The sequence below is a fragment of the Falco biarmicus genome, chromosome 1 (assembly GCF_023638135.1).
Source record: "Falco biarmicus isolate bFalBia1 chromosome 1, bFalBia1.pri, whole genome shotgun sequence".
Lineage (NCBI taxonomy): Eukaryota > Metazoa > Chordata > Aves > Falconiformes > Falconidae > Falco > Falco biarmicus.
Genome location: NC_079288.1, coordinates 111270549 through 111288755, shown reverse-complemented (window position 1 = coordinate 111288755; position 18207 = coordinate 111270549). Strand labels below are relative to the sequence as shown.

The following is an 18207-nucleotide window of genomic DNA, read 5'->3' as shown; positions in this document are numbered from 1 at the left end:
CATTTTGCTGTTACCTTGTGAAACAAACACACAAGTTGTGTCAAGTTTTAGTCATGCTCTCTCGCCTGTGTTCTGTATATACACAGCAACACTGCACATCAACTTGATCGGCATGTCAGATACAAATAATATATATCATCGCTGTAGTTTTATTTCTGTCTGAAACATTGTTCGATTCAAGAGTGCCCTCTAGAGCGGTTGCCAGCCTGGGAAACATCTAAAGTCTGTAGTCGTTGAATTCATAATTTCTGTAGCCTACCCATTCCTCTGCTTTTCTATAAGTTATTTTTATATAGTTGAGGCTTTTTTGGTTTTAAGACAGTATTTTTTTTTACATTTTAATACACCACCGTCTTGGCCAGTATTTCCTGAATTGCTGCTTCTCTTCCACATGTATTGAAATGCTTGGAATGCCACCCACAGCTCAGACAGATCACTCCCACAGATGTATCCAGGGTAACCATCACAGAGACACCCACGCAAAATTTGTTGCAGTGGCTGGAAATGCTGCATCAGTAACTCGCTGGCATGTTGTTACGTATTCCAAGAGGAATAGGGCACCCATAATCGGAGCCTGCACAGCCGGCACATTCAGAAACCATGTGTAGGTTCTGCGCTTCATTGTATCATAGAATCATTTAGGTCGGAAAATGATCATGCTTACATTGTTTGTCTTCTTCAGCTAGATTTATTTGATATTTCTGCAATATCTACAGAAATTCCAATTTGCAGTTCATTACAGTTGCTGGATATTTATTACCTTAGGTCTTTTATTATTGAGCTCATGTATATTACTTTAGGCTCTACTCATAATCAGGGCTGGGTTTTGCTATGTGAAGGTATTATATTGACAAGATGAAGAAAAGGGAAACTATGCCTATGCCTGTAGGTAATATAAATGAGTGATCAAAGGTAGGAAGATCAATAGAATGAAATCAGAACAAAGAAGAGTTGTGATTTGCCCAAACTCAAACACCAGAAGCCTGGAGTTCAGTTGAGAATTTAATGTAGATGACCCAAGTCCCAGTCTACTATCTTGGTGACAGGATCATCTTTCCGCAAAATAATTTTTTTTACTGTGTAACAGGCATTTGAGCATGTCTTTTGTAAAGGAAGATTTTACACAGCTCTTTTATGAAATACCATTTTAATTATTTTTCATGTAGTGATTTATTATCTTTCCATTACTTTAGGGAGGAGATCTATTTGATGCTATCACTTCTTCTACAAAATACACAGAGCGAGATGGGAGTGCAATGGTCTACAATTTAGCCAGTGCACTCAAATACCTTCATGGTCTCAACATTGTGCACAGAGACATCAAGCCAGAAAATCTCCTGGTATGTCCCATTTATTTTCTAATATTTTCTCTTACTTTGTTCTCATTAATGCAAATGCTCGTTTATAAATGTCAAGGAGCTGAGCAGGAATATTAATTTAGAATAGGTATGTATGAAATAAATCTTCTGCCATGAGATAACAATCACCATAACCCAAGTGAGCTGTGCTCAAACCTGTCCTTAAACCTGTCTTTATTTACATTTTGATTGGGTGCCATTTGGATGAGCAGGACTATTGTCTCACAAACAATGAATTGTAAAGCTATGTCAATGAATTATTTATTATAGTTTGCAAGTGGGAGAAAAGGTGGGCTGAGTGCAATTTCTTCCAACGATCATGTGGTTATCTCAAGCAATTTTTTTTCTTTTTCGTTCACTGTCATCGTAGGAGCATCTTTCTGATGATTTGCCAGTATTCTAGCCATGAATTAACTCTGTACGTACATTTATTCTGTCCTAGGGGACTGACTACTTTCGTTTTCAGCAGAGACATAAAATAACTGTGTTGACAGGAATTACCGTGAAGTCTGCTTTGGGAACTGCTTAGACTGGAGTTCACAGAGCTGGGGCAGTATGCTCTCTTGCTTATATTATACACAGAGGTTATACTCGGGTATTACATATCGGGCATTAGGCATTACGTGTTGTGCACTGAACAAACAGAACCGTAATCTTGCCTGCTTGAGCCACTGCCATCAGAAATGCTAGTAGCTTTCATCAAAATTTTGTTGGAATTTCTTAAAGCCTTCTGTGGTGCTCGTCAATCTGTTTAACGAGGTTGCATCTAGAGTAAGAGTCATGGCTTATCCCAGACCAGATTTTGAACTGTTACAAGAATAGGGCTATGAGCTGAAAATATTTTCCACTTAATAGTCAATTCTTTCCCAAGTAATTCCACTGACAGTATTTAGCAATTTAAATAAGCTCTCAAATAAATTAGGTTGTTTAGCAAAAGGAAGGGAGAGGAGGCTTCTCCTGGCAAATGTACTCACAGCAACATGGCACTTAAGGGAAAGAAAACGAAGCTGGAAGTCTCGCTTGTTATCAGTGCACCTTCAAAGATAGCCAGTCGAAGGAAATTTTAAACTCCCATTAGTGACTGAATCAGGTATAAGTAGACACAAACGTCCTTTCTGCCTAGAAAGCCTGAAGAGATAACCCAACAGATGCAAATCTTATTCACTGTGATTGACAGGGGCAGAATGTTAAGATAACATGCTGGTATTGAATGTAAATGCAAATAATTCCCATCAATTGCTACTTACAATTGCAAGTAGTTTGTTCTTTTGCACAGGGTCATCCAGCTGTCTGAATTACATTCTTTTTCCTAGTCATGCATTTAAAAATCCAAACTCTAGGAATAATAGCAGATATGAAGATGTTGTATCAAGGAGAACAAGTGTTTCCATTAATGATGGGAATTACACAGGGGAATGAAGGATGGTGTGTCTGTCTTAGCAGTATCCAGTTGTTTGAGGAAACCAAATAAATCCAGCCATTCTGGAGTCCTACGTTCTAGAAACTAGATCCCACTGAAATCTTGCTAACATAAGCATTTTACATCAAGAACAAAACCGAGATTCATTTATTAGAGATGTTTCCTTTGTTATTAGTCTGGGTTGATTTTCTCTTGCTATCACTGTTGTATAACACCTTTCTATTAAAATTTAGCTTCTTTCATCAACAAAATGACTCCAAACAAGATGTGCTGGATTCTTTATAGGGCTTTATAGGGCAAGGTGCACTTGGGTCTGCACAGGAACCTACACGCTTTTCAGTCAGCTTTCTCACTCCTGTGCTGAGCTTGCCTAGACTGAGCTTAGGGAAGACATCTGCCTATGAAATGTGCTGACTGACTAGCTTTATGCTAAGTTAGCGAGAGATGTTAAACAAATCTGATTGTAGCTGCCAATCCCTTTTTTAATTTTAGGTCCCAGTCAAATGGTATTATTATATTTTTCTTAATATATTTAAAACTTCAGCATCCTAGAATTGGGTTTTCTTCCCCCACCCCACCCCCAGCTCGAGGCTGTGTCATGGCCTGACCTACATAGCTGGCAGACGGCTCCACTGCACACTAGCTCCAGCTGCGCGGTGGCAATCAGTGGCCGTACCATTTTTCTCCTCTTTCCCTGCAGGGCTGTGGAAGTTACCTCTCCTCTGTTCTGGGCGCAATGATTATTATCCAAAAAAATTAAAGGATTTTAAAAATGCAGTATTCTCTTCCTCATTCTGTTTTTATTTCTTGCTGATTTTAGGTATGTGAATATCCAGACGGAACCAAGTCTTTGAAGCTAGGAGACTTCGGACTGGCAACAGTGGTTGAAGGACCTTTATATACCGTCTGTGGTACACCCACATATGTGGCTCCAGAAATCATTGCAGAGACAGGGTGAGGATGACTGACTAAGACACAGGTCTTGTAACCAACCTGACTGTTGTTACAACTGGCATGCGCTAGTAGGGTGGTCCTCCATCTTTTTGTAACCAACCCATCTATGAGAAAGCTGGCATCATTCCGTTCCTCAAAGAGGCTGGTTTCATTGCCTACCCTGCTGCTAGAATTCACCTTCGCCTCCTTACCACCTCCCTAGGACCAGCGCTGGTGGAATTTATTGGTTTGTGTTCCCTGCCTCACCTCACTGTTCAGAGCCCCTTGTACCAGCCAGGCAGCTGCTTGGGGGAAAACAAGACAAGCAAAACACAGTGTTCATGTCAGAAAGGGAATAATTTCTCTTGGAACAGACTCCAGAAGTCACCCAGTCTAAATTCGTTCTCAGAGCAGATCCATTTAGATCATGTCGATTCAAGTGACCTTGTTTGGGTGATGCATGCTATTTGATAACTGTTGGTTTAAATAAACAGCCCCATTTTTCTGTATTTAACAGATGGTTGCACAAATACAAAATAATTCTGTAGAATTTCACAAGTCATCTTTCCTTTTAGACCTTTTAGACTTCCATTCTGTGCTAGCTGACTCTTGGCATAGCTGTGACCATTCTGAATTTGGTCTTCCTAATGGAGGGAGGTTTGTTGTATTGTTTCAAGCATTGTTCAGTGCATTTGTCATATCGAGAAATATTTCACAGCTGCAGTGAGCTCAAACATCAAAGGGCACTTCATCTGCACGTTATAGATTTTGACAAACTGAATCTACTGGATAGAAAATAATAGGAAAAAAGACCTCTTTTTGACCTCTAGTGTGTTAATTTCTGCGCTTTAAAAGAAAAGTGCAGTTCTTTTCCCTATGTTACTCACTTAAGACACTGGAGAATTGGTATCTTTCTTGTTGCTTAGCAACACATGATAACCTTAGAGATAGTTACTCCAATATGGGGAATGAGAAAGCACATCCTTGTCTTTTATCATTAGTGATTCTGGACCGGGAAACCTTGATACCGAATCAGATCTGAGTATATTCAGAAGACCTTGGAGAGCCCTGAGGCTTATAAAACAAACCCCAAAGAATGAAAAAAAAACAATGCAAAAATGTTATCATGGTTTCCTAAAGACTGAAGGATGCTAAGTACAATGATGCATAGGTACACAATACATTTCCACATCAGCAGCAAATAATTCAGGACAGAGTCTTAACATATATTCATGTAAATATAATCAATTGTTTGATTAGAATGACCTTTTTTCTTTTAATCTAGCACAAGTAACACAGTCTTGTTTTCTCAGATATGGCTTAAAGGTGGATATTTGGGCTGCGGGTGTGATTACATACATACTGTTATGTGGATTTCCACCTTTTCGCAGGTGAGTGTCCCTATCTGTCAAAGGGAAAAGCAGTAAAGCAGCACACGCCTGCTTTCTTTGCAAGTCTTTACCTACCTCCCTGAAGAAGGCATCCTGGGAAAAAACAATGGATTCGATTGACACATATTCTTTACCACTTTGTTGTTTTTTTAAAATGTTTTCACTTGTCCCTCTTGTCCAGGTTTTGGGATCAATTGTAGGTGCCTATTTTTCGAAGGGAGTAACTGGTTCGCTGCGGTGTGTAGGGTACGGTGGTGTGGGGCGGCATTTCTCTTTGTCTGCGGCGTGCAGCCCGTCGGTGGGCGGGTGCGCTTTGCCCCCTGGCGGTGGTGTTTCGACACAGCAGCCGACTAGTTAGTAGCGTGGAGGGTGAAAGTTAATGGTAAACTGAAGCGAGGGAAAGAATTTGCTTATGTTGCATTTTCGACCTTGTTAATCTTTTTGATAAGTGTCATATGAGCGATGGAGTTTGCAGATGTGATTCTTGCTACTCAGTGTCACAATATGTGTGAGTTCTACTAAAAATCAAACGGATATGCTTTGTGCCTCAGCAATTTTTTTGCCAGGGAATGAAAAGGAATTGGCACATTTTAATAGGGAACTCTCCTCTTAACTTCTAAGTTATTTATGCACGGCCTTTTTGTCTATTTTTACAGCAAAATACTTAGTTTTTAACTAAAAATCACCAGACTGAATAAGAATATTTTGCAAAGAATAAAATATAAACAATTGTTAATGGGAAAACTGTGATTTAGTTTAGGTATTTGTTCTGTGCACATGGTTAGTTCATGTTTAAAACTGAATACATGTTTTGAGAGAAGCAGTATACAAACAAATGGCAGTTGCTTTGAATAGAGTTTGGAAGTTGGGCTATTAGGATCAGGTTTCAACCAGGGTTAATAAATATTGTAAAACCAACCCAAGAGATAAATTTTTCGTTACAGAAACAGGCTAGGGTGTTCATAGTGGCTAGGGCCAACAGGGCCAACAAGAAGTTAAAAACCCAAAAACCCACTGCCGTCGATCCCTGAGTATTCATGATACTGTGTTTTTGATACAGAAGTACTTACCTTTTCCGTATCAGTAGCCTGACAATACTCAGTAAACTAAATGTATCATCATGTGTTTTCCATATCTCCCTTTTGGATTTTTAAAATTCTCCTGTTGTGACAGTTTAACAGAGGAGGCTCATTTCAGTATGCGTCTTCCCCCTGTCGCATGCTTTCTGTAGCAGGTCCTTTAGGACTAGGCTGGCAAGTGACTTAGTTCCTGTACGTTAGCTAAGCAGTCTCTATTCCAGTGGAAGTCCTTTCGCCTCAATATATTAGTTTTTCTGTTCTTATCACTCCTGATAGCTTAACTACGACAAACACCTCAGAAGTGCTGCCACTATATAAGCTTGCAAATTGTGCATTTATAGTAGTTGATACAATTTCTGCTCCATCTCCAAATCAAGTTAAAAATTTGCATGACAAATTGACTTCTTTCTCATGATCTTTTTCATTATTGCTGTTCTAACAGTGAAAACAACCTTCAAGAAGACCTCTTTGATCAGATACTCGTTGGGAAGCTGGAATTTCCTTCTCCCTACTGGGATAACATCACTGATTCAGCAAAGGTACTGATCTGTTTTTCAACCTGAAATAGTGTTTCTGACTGTTCTGCTCTGTTCGAAAGGCAGAACAGATGATTCAGAGCAGGCTCTTGCTCGCTCTTCCAGCCACTGTGCCTTTTTACTTCCTTAGTTTAAGAGTGCTTGATGAAAGCTCGGGTTTTGCAGGCCATCGTGTTAGTGTTGTTGCTGAGTAAGTGTAGCAGAATGCCAGTTGCATTCAGTGAACATCACATGCACGAACATCACAGTTTTTTAATGATGGATTATTATACCAAGTGCAGTGCTTCAGCTGTAAAATAAGTGTCTCTGAATTTTTCCCTCCTATCACTCTTTTGAAAAAGAAAAAATGCTGCTATGTGGACTGAATGCAATTGGCATCATTTGTTCCTATTTTACTTCAGCCAGTTATTAGAACTTTTCAAGAGGTGCAGCCAGCTTGATGTGCTATTGCTAGTAGTTCTGGTGTTACCATTGCCATTTGAGTCTAAAATTACTGTGTCTGTAGGATAAAGGTTTCTACTTCTAAGCCCCGCTCCTCAAGCTAATTCAGTAACGTGCTGTAAATGATATCTGAGAACTAATTAGCGAGTGGACATTGTTATCCAGCCAATGAGAAGTTGCATGTTTCTGTATTTTCCCAATGGCTGTTTATTTCCCATGCTCCGATCATCTCACGCTCTTCCAGACACATATTCTGAACAAACAAGGCGCCCCAATCTTGGCACTAAAGGTGACCTTCCACTTCAGACTTACACAGACTAAGTAACTTGGCTGCTTGGGAAACCTCTGTTAGGTATGTTACTATATGCATGAAGAAGCCATTTCCCAAAACTGAAGTGATGAACAATCTCCTTGAAATACTCTTGATAAAAATACGAAGGTTGACACTTTGGAGACTATAAAAGGTTTTGCAGGGTGGGATTTGGCTCCAAGTACATGATGTTGTTCATTTGGGAGGGGGACATGCTTGTCTGAATAGGCTTGTAGAACCAGGAATTACATGAGGAAGCTAGTTGTTAGTTGCATAGGAAGAAATTTGAATGTATAAACAGCTGAAGAAAGTTGGTTTGGGTTGTTGGGTGTTTTTTTGATTTTATTTTACTGGCTGCTTTGTATCAATGACCTCTTAAGGTTTATCGTGTCTGTAGGCACCATTAATGGAAGGCCCATGGAAGGATTTGATAAAGCTAAAGACATCTGTGCTAGTGCCTCTAGAATTTGTTGAAAGCCGCAAATATTTTGGGATGAACCGTATAATTAGTAGAATTAAGCATTTTTCTATCTACTTGCTTTTTCCTATACCAGGTGATCTTTAGCTGATGAAATGAGTTAAATGTCTTTTATTCTTCTGGAGCAACACAGAAGAGAACATAGTTTTCACCTAATTTCAGCAGTTTCTTCAATTTCAGATGCAGTTTCTTGCCTTTGATTTGTGCTTTTTATGTACTGTTACTAGGTGCATGTATATTGCCCATAGATGATCTCATCTGTCCCAGGTTCGTTTTCATTGTGGTTACCTGCATGAATATATAGAGAATAAACTGGACCGTTATAGCTGATTTTTTTAACATTTCCTTTTCATCTGATTTCAAAAGATGCAGTGAAACATGAACACAATAAGGAAGTTGATAAGAAATATGCTGTCCAGAATACTCTTAAACCTGAAGGGCAAGTTTTTTGTTCCACTAAATTCACACTGGTTCTGGTGTCACTGTAAGCTGGTTTTTTTTTCACCCAGGTAGCAAGAAAATTCCACTGAGAAGAACTTGGTGCAACAATATTTCCATTGTATTATCCTTCTCCACTCTCCTCAAATGTCTCTTTTTTTTTTTTTTTTCTCTTAAAAAAGGAATTAATTAGCCTGATGTTACATGTGAATTCTGAAGCCCGATATACAGCAGCACAGATCCTAAGCCATCCCTGGGTGTCAGTGAGTAAATTGCATTCTACTTATCTCTTAATTTGATATTAAATCTGTAGCGTAGTTTTCAGAAGCAGCAATACCCCTCTGCTATGCCCATTTCTGTTTGTTGAGCCACTGGTCCCATTTTCACATACAAGACCAGCAAGAGCCCAAAAAGTTAGTTAGCTTCAGCTCTGACAGCACTGTTAGCGTCTGTGTCCTGAAAGAACAGAGTGGGTGTCACTTGCTGACTGCAATTAGAAGGTTCTGGACATTGCTATAACCCTGCTTAAACAGAACATGACAGGCAGATGTGTGACCATTCAGCCTAGCATCATCTCAAAAATGCGTATGTGGAAGCATGTTGGCATCTTACTTGCTGCAATGCTACTTAAAGTACAATCTCCTGTTTCTTGATGCACTTCAAGCTTCATAACAGAAAGAAAATTAGCAAATAAAATACCTAATTTAACATAGGCACTAAGCTGATGGCTGCTGGGTCCTTCACCTTTGGTATTCCTCATTGCTGCTGCCCCAAAAGTGCATTGACTATTGATTTAAAATCAGTTCATTAATAATAAATACCAGGTTTGCATATGCATAGCCAATGTTTATTTCCACATGTTTTAAAAAAGGGACTGGATATGATCTATGGAGTTCTTCAAACAAGAGAAGACAACTGTAACAAGTGCATCTGTGCCATAACAGCTCCTCTCAAACATATTTATGGTACTTTATAATGTTTCTGTGCTTAGGATATGATGGACCATTTAAAATGCTGATTTAAAAGAAAGCCAGATGACAAATAGGCTTCTTATTTTTAACACTATGTCAAGCGCATTATTGTTAACATGCTTGAATCAAACTTGCAGTTTATAATTGCGGGACCAATGAATGGACTGAGAGTAAACAGCGCCACATGGCATTTTAAGAAATACGTAAGTTCATACATAAAACAGTGGTTGCTACGTTCCTTTCCTCTGTAATTTGTCTTAATCCGTTTGAACTGTATCTCATGTAGCAGAGTGCATTCACTTTCTGGCAGCCTGTCTGATCACTTACTTTGCATTAAAAAACAGGAAGTACCTGAGTATAATAGAAAATTTCTCTTCTACACAGTTACATTCAAACATAGTTTTGGTTTTTTCCTACCTTGAGTACTGTGTTTATTCTTATACAGGATGATGCTTCCCAGGAGAATAATATGCAAGCTGAAGTAACAGGTAAACTGAAGCAGCACTTTAATAACACCCTACCCAAGCAAAATAACACATCTGCTGGGGTTTCTGTCATCATGGTAAGAGAAACGAACATTTTTATACATTGATACTATACTTTGCATATTTTCCTAACAGTGCTCTATGGACATGTGTGTGTGGTGCAAGAATAGCAAAAGCAAAGCTAGAATAGTCTCTAATTCTAGCCTTTATTTACGTATAGTGTGGATTGTCTCATCATCGCTTGAGAGCAACCGAGTCTATCAGTGTGCTAGCTAAGCTATAAAAACAAGCTTTCGAACAGAAACATGTAAACACTAAGTAGCTGTATGTTGAAATGAAGCTTATTAACAATTTGAAATTTTTCAGTATAAAAACTGTTAATTTTTTATCATTCTGACCACCTAGTTAGTTAAGTAGGCTCTTACCCTCTGCCTGAACAAGTATTGCTTGATCTTGAGCATACTGTTTGTTCTGGGAAACCAGACTCCATTTCAGAAACTTTCTTCATAGTATTGAATGTTTACCACATTCATTTTGTCCCAATCTAACCCCTGCTATGTTTTTTCTGTTCCCTAATGGGGAGCTTTCTTCAAAGCATACAAAGGAACCCAGACGACCTGTAGCTGAACTTACATAAACAGTAATTCCAGAAGGCAGATGTGTGAATCATGGTAGAAGAACTGGAGTTTACTGTAACCAGTGCTCCGAACTGCGCTTGTCATTGACCAGTCACTTTTGCAGAGAATATGCCGCTGCTGTAGAGACTGAACTGCCTTTCCATTCTTCCTGTGGTCCATTCTTGTCTAGTGCAAGGATAGACACTGCACACAAAGTTACTTCAGTTACTAAAAGAAAGATAAAACCATCTACGGTAATAACATAACAGTGATTTCCACACCCAGCCCTCCCCATTAGTATTAATTACTCTCGAAGTCCAGCCCATTTATGTTAACAAAGACTTGTTTTAATCATCGGAAAGAGGTAAATTTAAAATAATGTTTCTGCATATGTATATGCTTTTGCAAATACATTTATGTGAATAAATAGGCGAAAGACTTAAATGTAGGAAAAGTGGTAACATTAAAATAAAAATGAGAGAAGTCAGAAAATGCATTTCAGGTTCATGCTGTTGTCTACATTTCATTTGACAGTTTGACTTGACAGTTTGAGAGGGACTTCAGAGCTTCATTCTTTATACAGTTGAGACTATGGATAAGCCTGAAGCTGAAAACTGGTATAAAATGCACTATATGTAATAAGAGCAATTTTAATTCTAACTCTCAGCCCCTCTCCAACTTGCATGCCACTTAAGCCTGTCTCAAGATCTCTGACACAGCGTAGCTTCTGGCTTCTTATTGGTGTGGTTTTTTCTGATTCTGTTAGCTCCTGACATTCCTTCAGATAGGGAAGTACACCTCGCTGAAACTTTTCATTTTCCCTCTCCCTGCCTTATTTCCTTCTAACAGGTACGGAAGGATGTAAATGCATAATTATTTATTTCTGAATGCAGCCCCCAGTTATTGCTGAAGGGAAAAGTAACCTTTTTGTTCAAAACACTGTAATCTAATGAGGGTTAACCCCCTGATCTGTTATTCTTACCCTGGTTTATCTAAAGCATTGAAATTTCTATTGAAATTAGTACAAGAAGTTGACTTGTACTAGCACTCATTGCTTAAAAACATTCTGAGTCAGACAAGCACAGTATTGTAATTCTCATGTATTGCAGTGCATTGCTATATCAGTCCACCTGCATATTTAATGGATCCCTTTTAGCATCACTTCATTCAAATATTGTCATCTGGCCCATGCAGATAATACCATCATGTGGCAGATAAGTAAAACTGCACATAACCTACATCAGTGTTCTTGCACAGGAGACTCTTTCTGCCCCTAAAAGCATGTTGCTGTTAATTCATTACTGATTTTTTTTTTTGTCAATTTCAAAATGTTCTGTAAATCTAAATTTGCTGCAATTGTGTTAGTTCTGCTTAAAGTAAGTCTAGTTTCTGTCCCTTGCTTCCTTCCTTTTTCCTCCTTTCCCAATGCCTGCATTGCTTTCCTCTGAGTAGGTCCAAGGCAATGGTACGTACTAACTGCGATGCTTTGTTCTGCTGCACAAAAAATACATGTTCTCCATTTTTGACAAGAAGAAAAGAGAAATAACTCAGCCAGTCTGAAGTGGAAAGAGCTTTTCAGCTGCACAAAAACAGCAAACGGTAATCTCTTGGACACTTACAAAAACATTTTCTGTATTGTGACACATACTTGAAATACTCTAAGCAAACACTGATATAACTAGCTATTTCACTTCCTCAGACGTATGTTGGTCTATTACCCTGGGAGTAATTTTGTGCATGTGCGTATCTCACAATATCCAAAAGCAATTAGAAAAAGATTGCAATCCTATGAAGACAGAACCAAAACCACCAAAATAAGCATTGTTTCTATTTAAAATAAAAAACTTATTTGTCACTTCAGCCTTTATGGTATCACAGAGCTAGTCAGAAGGTAATTAGTCTTAAATTAATAAAAAACATTCTTACTTAGCAACAGTAGAATTAAGCCTACTCTTCAATCTTAGGAGAAAAAATAATCCTAAATTGCATTACATAGTTATATGTTATTGCTATGTGCAAGGAGTGACAGCTATCAGAGGCTGCTGGTAGGAAGCACAGGAGAAAATCACCATCAGCATGAACTGAAAACATTTCCCTTCCCTATTAAATAACTTATCCTGCCACTGAAACAGCAGAAACCTGTTTATTCTCAACTCTTTTTTTTTTTTTTTCCAGCAAGCAAAAGAGGGAATGCCATCCTGCCAGGGTAGCAGCTACTCTGGTAATGATACAACCACAGCACATCACAGCTGATCTCAAAAGTCTAGATACAGTTCAGCCAGTCATTTCCTTGCATGCTCCCTCCGTTCACAAAGTTGATTGTTAGTAGCAGAGAATTCAATTGTGTATTATTGAATTTTCTCCTTGTGCCTGTATGCATGTAGAGTAATGTCATAACCTGATTAAAAACCAAACCAAAGCAAACCCCAACGAAACCAAAACACCGTAAATTCAAAATACCTTCTCTTTTTTGAGGGTGAACTTTTATACTTGGTATTTTTTCTGAAAAAGCCTGGCAGGAAGGCCCTGGGGGCCAGAGGGATATCGGGATGCTACTTGCTACCTCCCCTGCCCCAGCACGCAGCCATATCATTGTCCAAAACAGAACAGTTTCAGCAGGAGAGTCTAAGTGAGACTGATTCCAGAACAACCCACTATCCATATACCTGCAAATTCTAGAAGTCTTCTATTTGAGAAATAAGAGGTACTAGTCGGGTCTCTTTGCTAAGTCGGGTAAAAGACAAATTTGAATTCAGGTATCACATAATGAAATAAGTTTTCACTACCAAGCTATATGATCAGTTTGGAAAAAGGAGGATGAGCACCTTATTTTCACTGTCCTTGATGACTTTGATGCAATAAACCAAGTCTGGGGAAAAAAAAAAAATGCTAAATTTAACTAGTATCAGAAAATTATTTCAATGTCTAAACCTACATATTTTAGTGAACAGTGTATTAGACAAACTCCACCAAGAATACATAGAAATTTTCACATTAGTAAAGCAAGTCCTCCAGAGCAATCGATCAAACAAAATCACTAAAGAAGAGGCAGAGCACCTGACCTTACTTTACAATTAGCACATCCCAGCTCAAACTATGAAATTCCACAGAACAATGCCATATAATGCTTACAGACACATATGCAGGGGGTGCCTCAAAGGTGAAACGTGCTCTGCTGTGCTCTGCTCCTCAGTTCAAGTGTCACACATTTGTGGATTACTGTAGAAAGCCCAAGCTGTACGTGCCAGAGTAAGTATACCTTGCACCATTTTACAAAACTGAATAAATTACAAATAACTTAATTAATTTGTATTAACTGAAATCTGTATTATCACTGGTACTTGAAGAGCTTCCACAAAGTAAATACTTAAGTAGAGAGATTTTATAATGATCAGTATCAGCCTTCAAACTGTGAAATAAGACCAATTACGCTGTGTCTCCAAGTCTTAGAAAGCATTTTTGATGTATATTTTTGACACAGGAACTACTAGATTTCTCTCTAGGTCACTTTAGACGTTCCACTAGCAATTAAACATTACACTGTGATTTAATACAACGTGCAGTATCCTTCAGAGGGTATGAAAGTTGTCAGCTTCAGCAGGTACACCACATATTCCAGATAAGCCATCTACTGCACCAGAGAGCACTCAGGTTTGATTCTAACCCGCTGTTCTCCTCTCCAGTAAACTAATTTTTAGGTATAGTATTCAGAAATTACGCATTTTTTCCACTGTGTCAGTTTCATGAGAGGTCATTGCCTACTCTCAACAATAAGCAGAAAAGTAGACCCTTTTCTTTAAGATAGAAAAAATAATTAGGCTTTCATCTGTCATCTTCACAAACAGATACACTTCTGCAGAGAAAAGGTATTATTAAGTTTTCACTAAGCATAATGGGATTCCTTGTGTCTGCAAAAACGCAGGTACATACCTGTTGCCAACACCTAGTATGAAGGGTTCCTTCCATATCATACTATTCATGTAGGTTTTTTTCCACATCAGACTTGCTAGACAGAATTTTAAACAGAATTTTGACCATCATGGCAAACCTTTGACTGGAAGATAAGTTTTCCTTATATTCTCCGAAGTCAGCACCATAAAACACTACAATTAATTATATATAAGACTTCTAATGTTATTTCTCTTTTTTTTTTTCCTGGCTGTAATGCATGCACTTAATGTCTTAGATTGTTTTAACCCTTAAGTTAAGACAGGGCTTTGATTCTGCTCTTTTTATATTTTGCCTTGGGTTTTTTTCTTTGTTTTTAGAACACAGCTCTAGATAAAGAGAGTCAGATTTTCTGCAGCAAGCGCTGTCAGGACTCTGATAGAGCTGGAACGGAGAAAATTTCTGCAATTACTGCTGCAGCTGATGATCCTCACGTGGCTGGGTCCAAGACCCTCTTCCCTGCTGCTTCTGAGCCACTCAGATCCCCCGTGCTCCCTGCCTCAGTATCTCCCGAGTTTGCTGGGGATCGGCCTGGTGCGTAGGACTGATGAAACCAAATCCACCTGAAGCTCCCTGCACTCTCACCCCGATTTCTCTTCATTTCACATGACAGTTTGTTTTTGGTTTGCGCGCACCCTCTCGTGGCAAGCCCAGGGCAGGCTCAGTCAGGGGAGACTGATCTTCTCATAGCGGGTGGGTGAATGTGCGGTGTGAGTGCTCTTTGCTCTTGTCTTGAGAAGAGCAGTAGGGGAAAGATCCTGGCAATGTTAGATGATTTTTAAGTTACCTGTGTTAGTTTAATGAAGTGCATTTCACACAGCCTTGGGCTCTAGCCTAACTTACGGTGTAGCTAACTGTATTTTTATATGAGCAGTGAGACGATGAACAGTTACCTGGCCTCACCTCTACAAGCAGGCCCCGTTCTGTTCTTCTGATGAGGATTTGCAGAAAAGTAGGAGAGGAAGACAAGGGAAGAAAAACTTACATTTACTATCTACTCAAATGCCTCTATTTTTAGCCAAGTTTCTACTAAACTTGAAGAGGCAAATTTTCACAAAAAAAAATTTTAGTGGACTAACTCTAAAGTATCATGAGAAAAAACACTGGAGATAGAGGGAAGGATGGTTGGTTTTGCATCGAGTTTCTTACCTGACTTGCAGGCTACAGGGTAGTGTTTAGATAATACGAATTTAAATAAAATGACTTGGGATGTAAACATGAGCACTGGACATTCATTTGTAACAAAGGCTGGAGTCAAGGAAGACTTTCTGTTCTAGCCATTTTCTGTCCTAATCACAAGTGTCCCATCCACACCTTTCTCCAGGGTCAGACTACCTATTACATAAAATATAATGATGTTGGGCCTGTGAATGGAAAGCCTGCTGCATGTTATCTAAGCTAGGATGAATGGAGCAGTTCCTAGTGCTAGGGTGAGCTGATAGAGGAGCTACTACAGATAGCTGCCATCAACAGCAATCAGAGGTTTGTCAGTGCTATCCCCCTATTCACCTGGTGCAGGCACTGGAAACAAGGATTGGGGAGCAGCTATCCTTAATCTGCAGTTGCAAGATAGATGAAGTTTTACCTTTACCATAATGCTTAGTTCAATATAGTATGTATTCAGCTTATTCTTTTCCTTTGCTCGTTCTTATGAATTGGTCATAGATCATTTTCTTTCTTAGCTATACTTTCTACTAGAATTGTAAAAGGAAGACCTGCAATAAACTTTCTTCATTAAAAAAAAGGCATTAATTTCTTTGAGAACTCAGTTATTTTGTCAGTGAAAATGTCATCTTATTCTCCCTGGAGAGATTGAACAGTTGGGTACCTACCAAAAAATCAGAGCAATTCTCATAACCATTCAAAGTTCATTGACTCCTATGGAAGACAGGTAACACATGACTGAATATGAGTGTTTTACTTTTTGAAGAGGCAATTAAAGATCAAAAAGTGCCAACTGACAACATAAGGTCATGGCACAGCTGAAAGATACACAGCATCTTGGCCAAAAAAGGGGTAGTAAAGGTATGAAAACATACTACATGTCTTAATGTAAAAGTTGGGCTACAACCAGGCATTGTGAATTAATCCAGCAAACCTGTAACAAAGTTAAGTTCAAGATATTTGGAGAGTATGGGAATGGCCTTTGTATAAAACTATGTACATTTACATTTTGGTACAGTGCAAAAATAGGAAGATAACACTAACCTTAATCAGAACAGAAACTAGCAGGAGTCCATTAGCTAGCTGTATGTGCAGCTGGTCAATTCCATAACAAGTCTTAGACAAGCTAAAGAAAGGACAGGTAATTTCAGATGGAGCGGGCTAACCAGGCACCTACAGTAAGGAAAGGGAGTCCCCAGCAGAGAAGACAGTGACAGACCACTGAACTATAAGATTAGTAAAGAGGGACCAGCAACGCAGTGGTGAAGGCTGGGTTTCTAGGAGGACGGATATTCAGCTGTGCAAGGCCTAAGTATTTATGAATGAAAAACTGTCATGGGTTAGCAGAGATACTAACAAGTTGTTACACAGCTTCATACATACCTAGGATGGTAATTTGCTGGCTCTGTAGCTGCCGGTTCTAAACTGTTACTTTGTCTTGTGGAAGAAGAGAGCAAAGACATACAGACGTACATACCCCGAATGCATGTGCCCAAGTTCATGACTGATCAACTTCTAAACCTTGTTACATTCTTAAACAAATATTTTGATTCACAGAGCAGAGGCAGTTGATAAACCATGCCAGAACACCTATTTAAACACAGTGACAACAGCTGGACAAGATGATCATGTGGCCAACATAACTGGATAAAAAGATGGGATAGCTGAACAAGTTCTTAAGTCCACGTATAACCTCAGGGAAGTTATGTCACTACTCCATGCCTTAATTTAGTTCCACAGATGTTAAATCTATGGGTGCATCGGTGGTATGTTTGTGCTGCTCAGGGTATCACAGTTCAACATAAAACTAAAGACCTGCTGGTTGACATTAAAACACTTAATGTAGGCTCATAAGTATTTTATTTGGTTTGCTATCTACTGCACTTTTATTTAATCCTTCCCACTTTGTAGAACCACCAGTTGCTAGAATAATGCAAAAAATAGAAAAGAAAGTGTAAACCAGAACTATGCTAGCTGCTATAAAGGGAAAGAAAAGACTATAGAGACTGTAACAAGCTATACATCTGTCAGAGGACTGTCACCTTTTTGTTCTGTAAAAATAGCTGAGGTTTCTGCACCATTTTGATAGATATTGATTAAATGCCAGTTTTTTTCAAACAGTCAACAGTGACAGCATAACTGCTACCATGCCTCTGTTTTAGAAAATTATTTTTTAAAAGTATTTTTAAAAATCCCTGGTCTTTTTTAGCCCCTTTGAATGTCAGCAGTTCATATATTTCAAAGGAGCCAAATCCTGCAGTTCTAGAGATTTGAAATCCCAGAACTGAATCCTCCCCCTGCTGTAACTCAGCATAACACTAAATTAATCAAAAGTTACTTTTACAGATAATTACCCCCATTCCTGAACTTAGAAAATTAATTACTATAATTGTCAAAATACATTAAAGGTAGATGGTGTTTTATGATGATGTGACTTTCATCAAGTTATTGACTCATGCTTACAGCTTGTCATTAAGAATATTTATCTATGTCAGTAAATCTTACTTTGGACTACTGTAGTAAGCAGCGATACCTTGGGTTTAGATGCATAGTTTCCCCCCCATCTAAACTGAATACTTGAGGAAGAGACGCTAGGAGGAAGTAATGACTAAAACTAACAGATTGCAGGGTAATTTTT

At 38.7% G+C, this 18207-nt stretch overlaps 1 protein-coding gene across 5 annotated transcripts in view; it reads left to right on the top strand.

The window, feature by feature from the left end:
- DCLK2 (doublecortin like kinase 2) overlaps positions 1-18207 on the top strand; it is a 98423-nt gene extending 80216 nt beyond the window's left edge. For 2 of the 5 annotated variants that reach the window (XR_008825695.1, XR_008825696.1), the window contains 8 exons: positions 1194-1340; positions 3599-3732; positions 5025-5102; positions 6624-6720; positions 8567-8647; positions 9801-9917; positions 10992-11074; positions 14726-14863. Coding sequence is in view for 2 of the 5 variants with exons in the window: in XM_056360806.1 (XP_056216781.1) it covers positions 1194-1340; positions 3599-3732; positions 5025-5102; positions 6624-6720; positions 8567-8647; positions 9801-9917; positions 14726-14947 (876 nt within the window). In the remaining 3 variants the exon portion in view is untranslated. Of the gene's footprint in view, positions 1-1193; positions 1341-3598; positions 3733-5024; positions 5103-6623; positions 6721-8566; positions 8648-9800; positions 9918-10991; positions 11075-11566; positions 11923-14725 lie in introns of all 5 variants that reach the window. The other 3 variants (XR_008825692.1, XM_056360806.1, XM_056360815.1) reach the window with 3 other exon arrangements.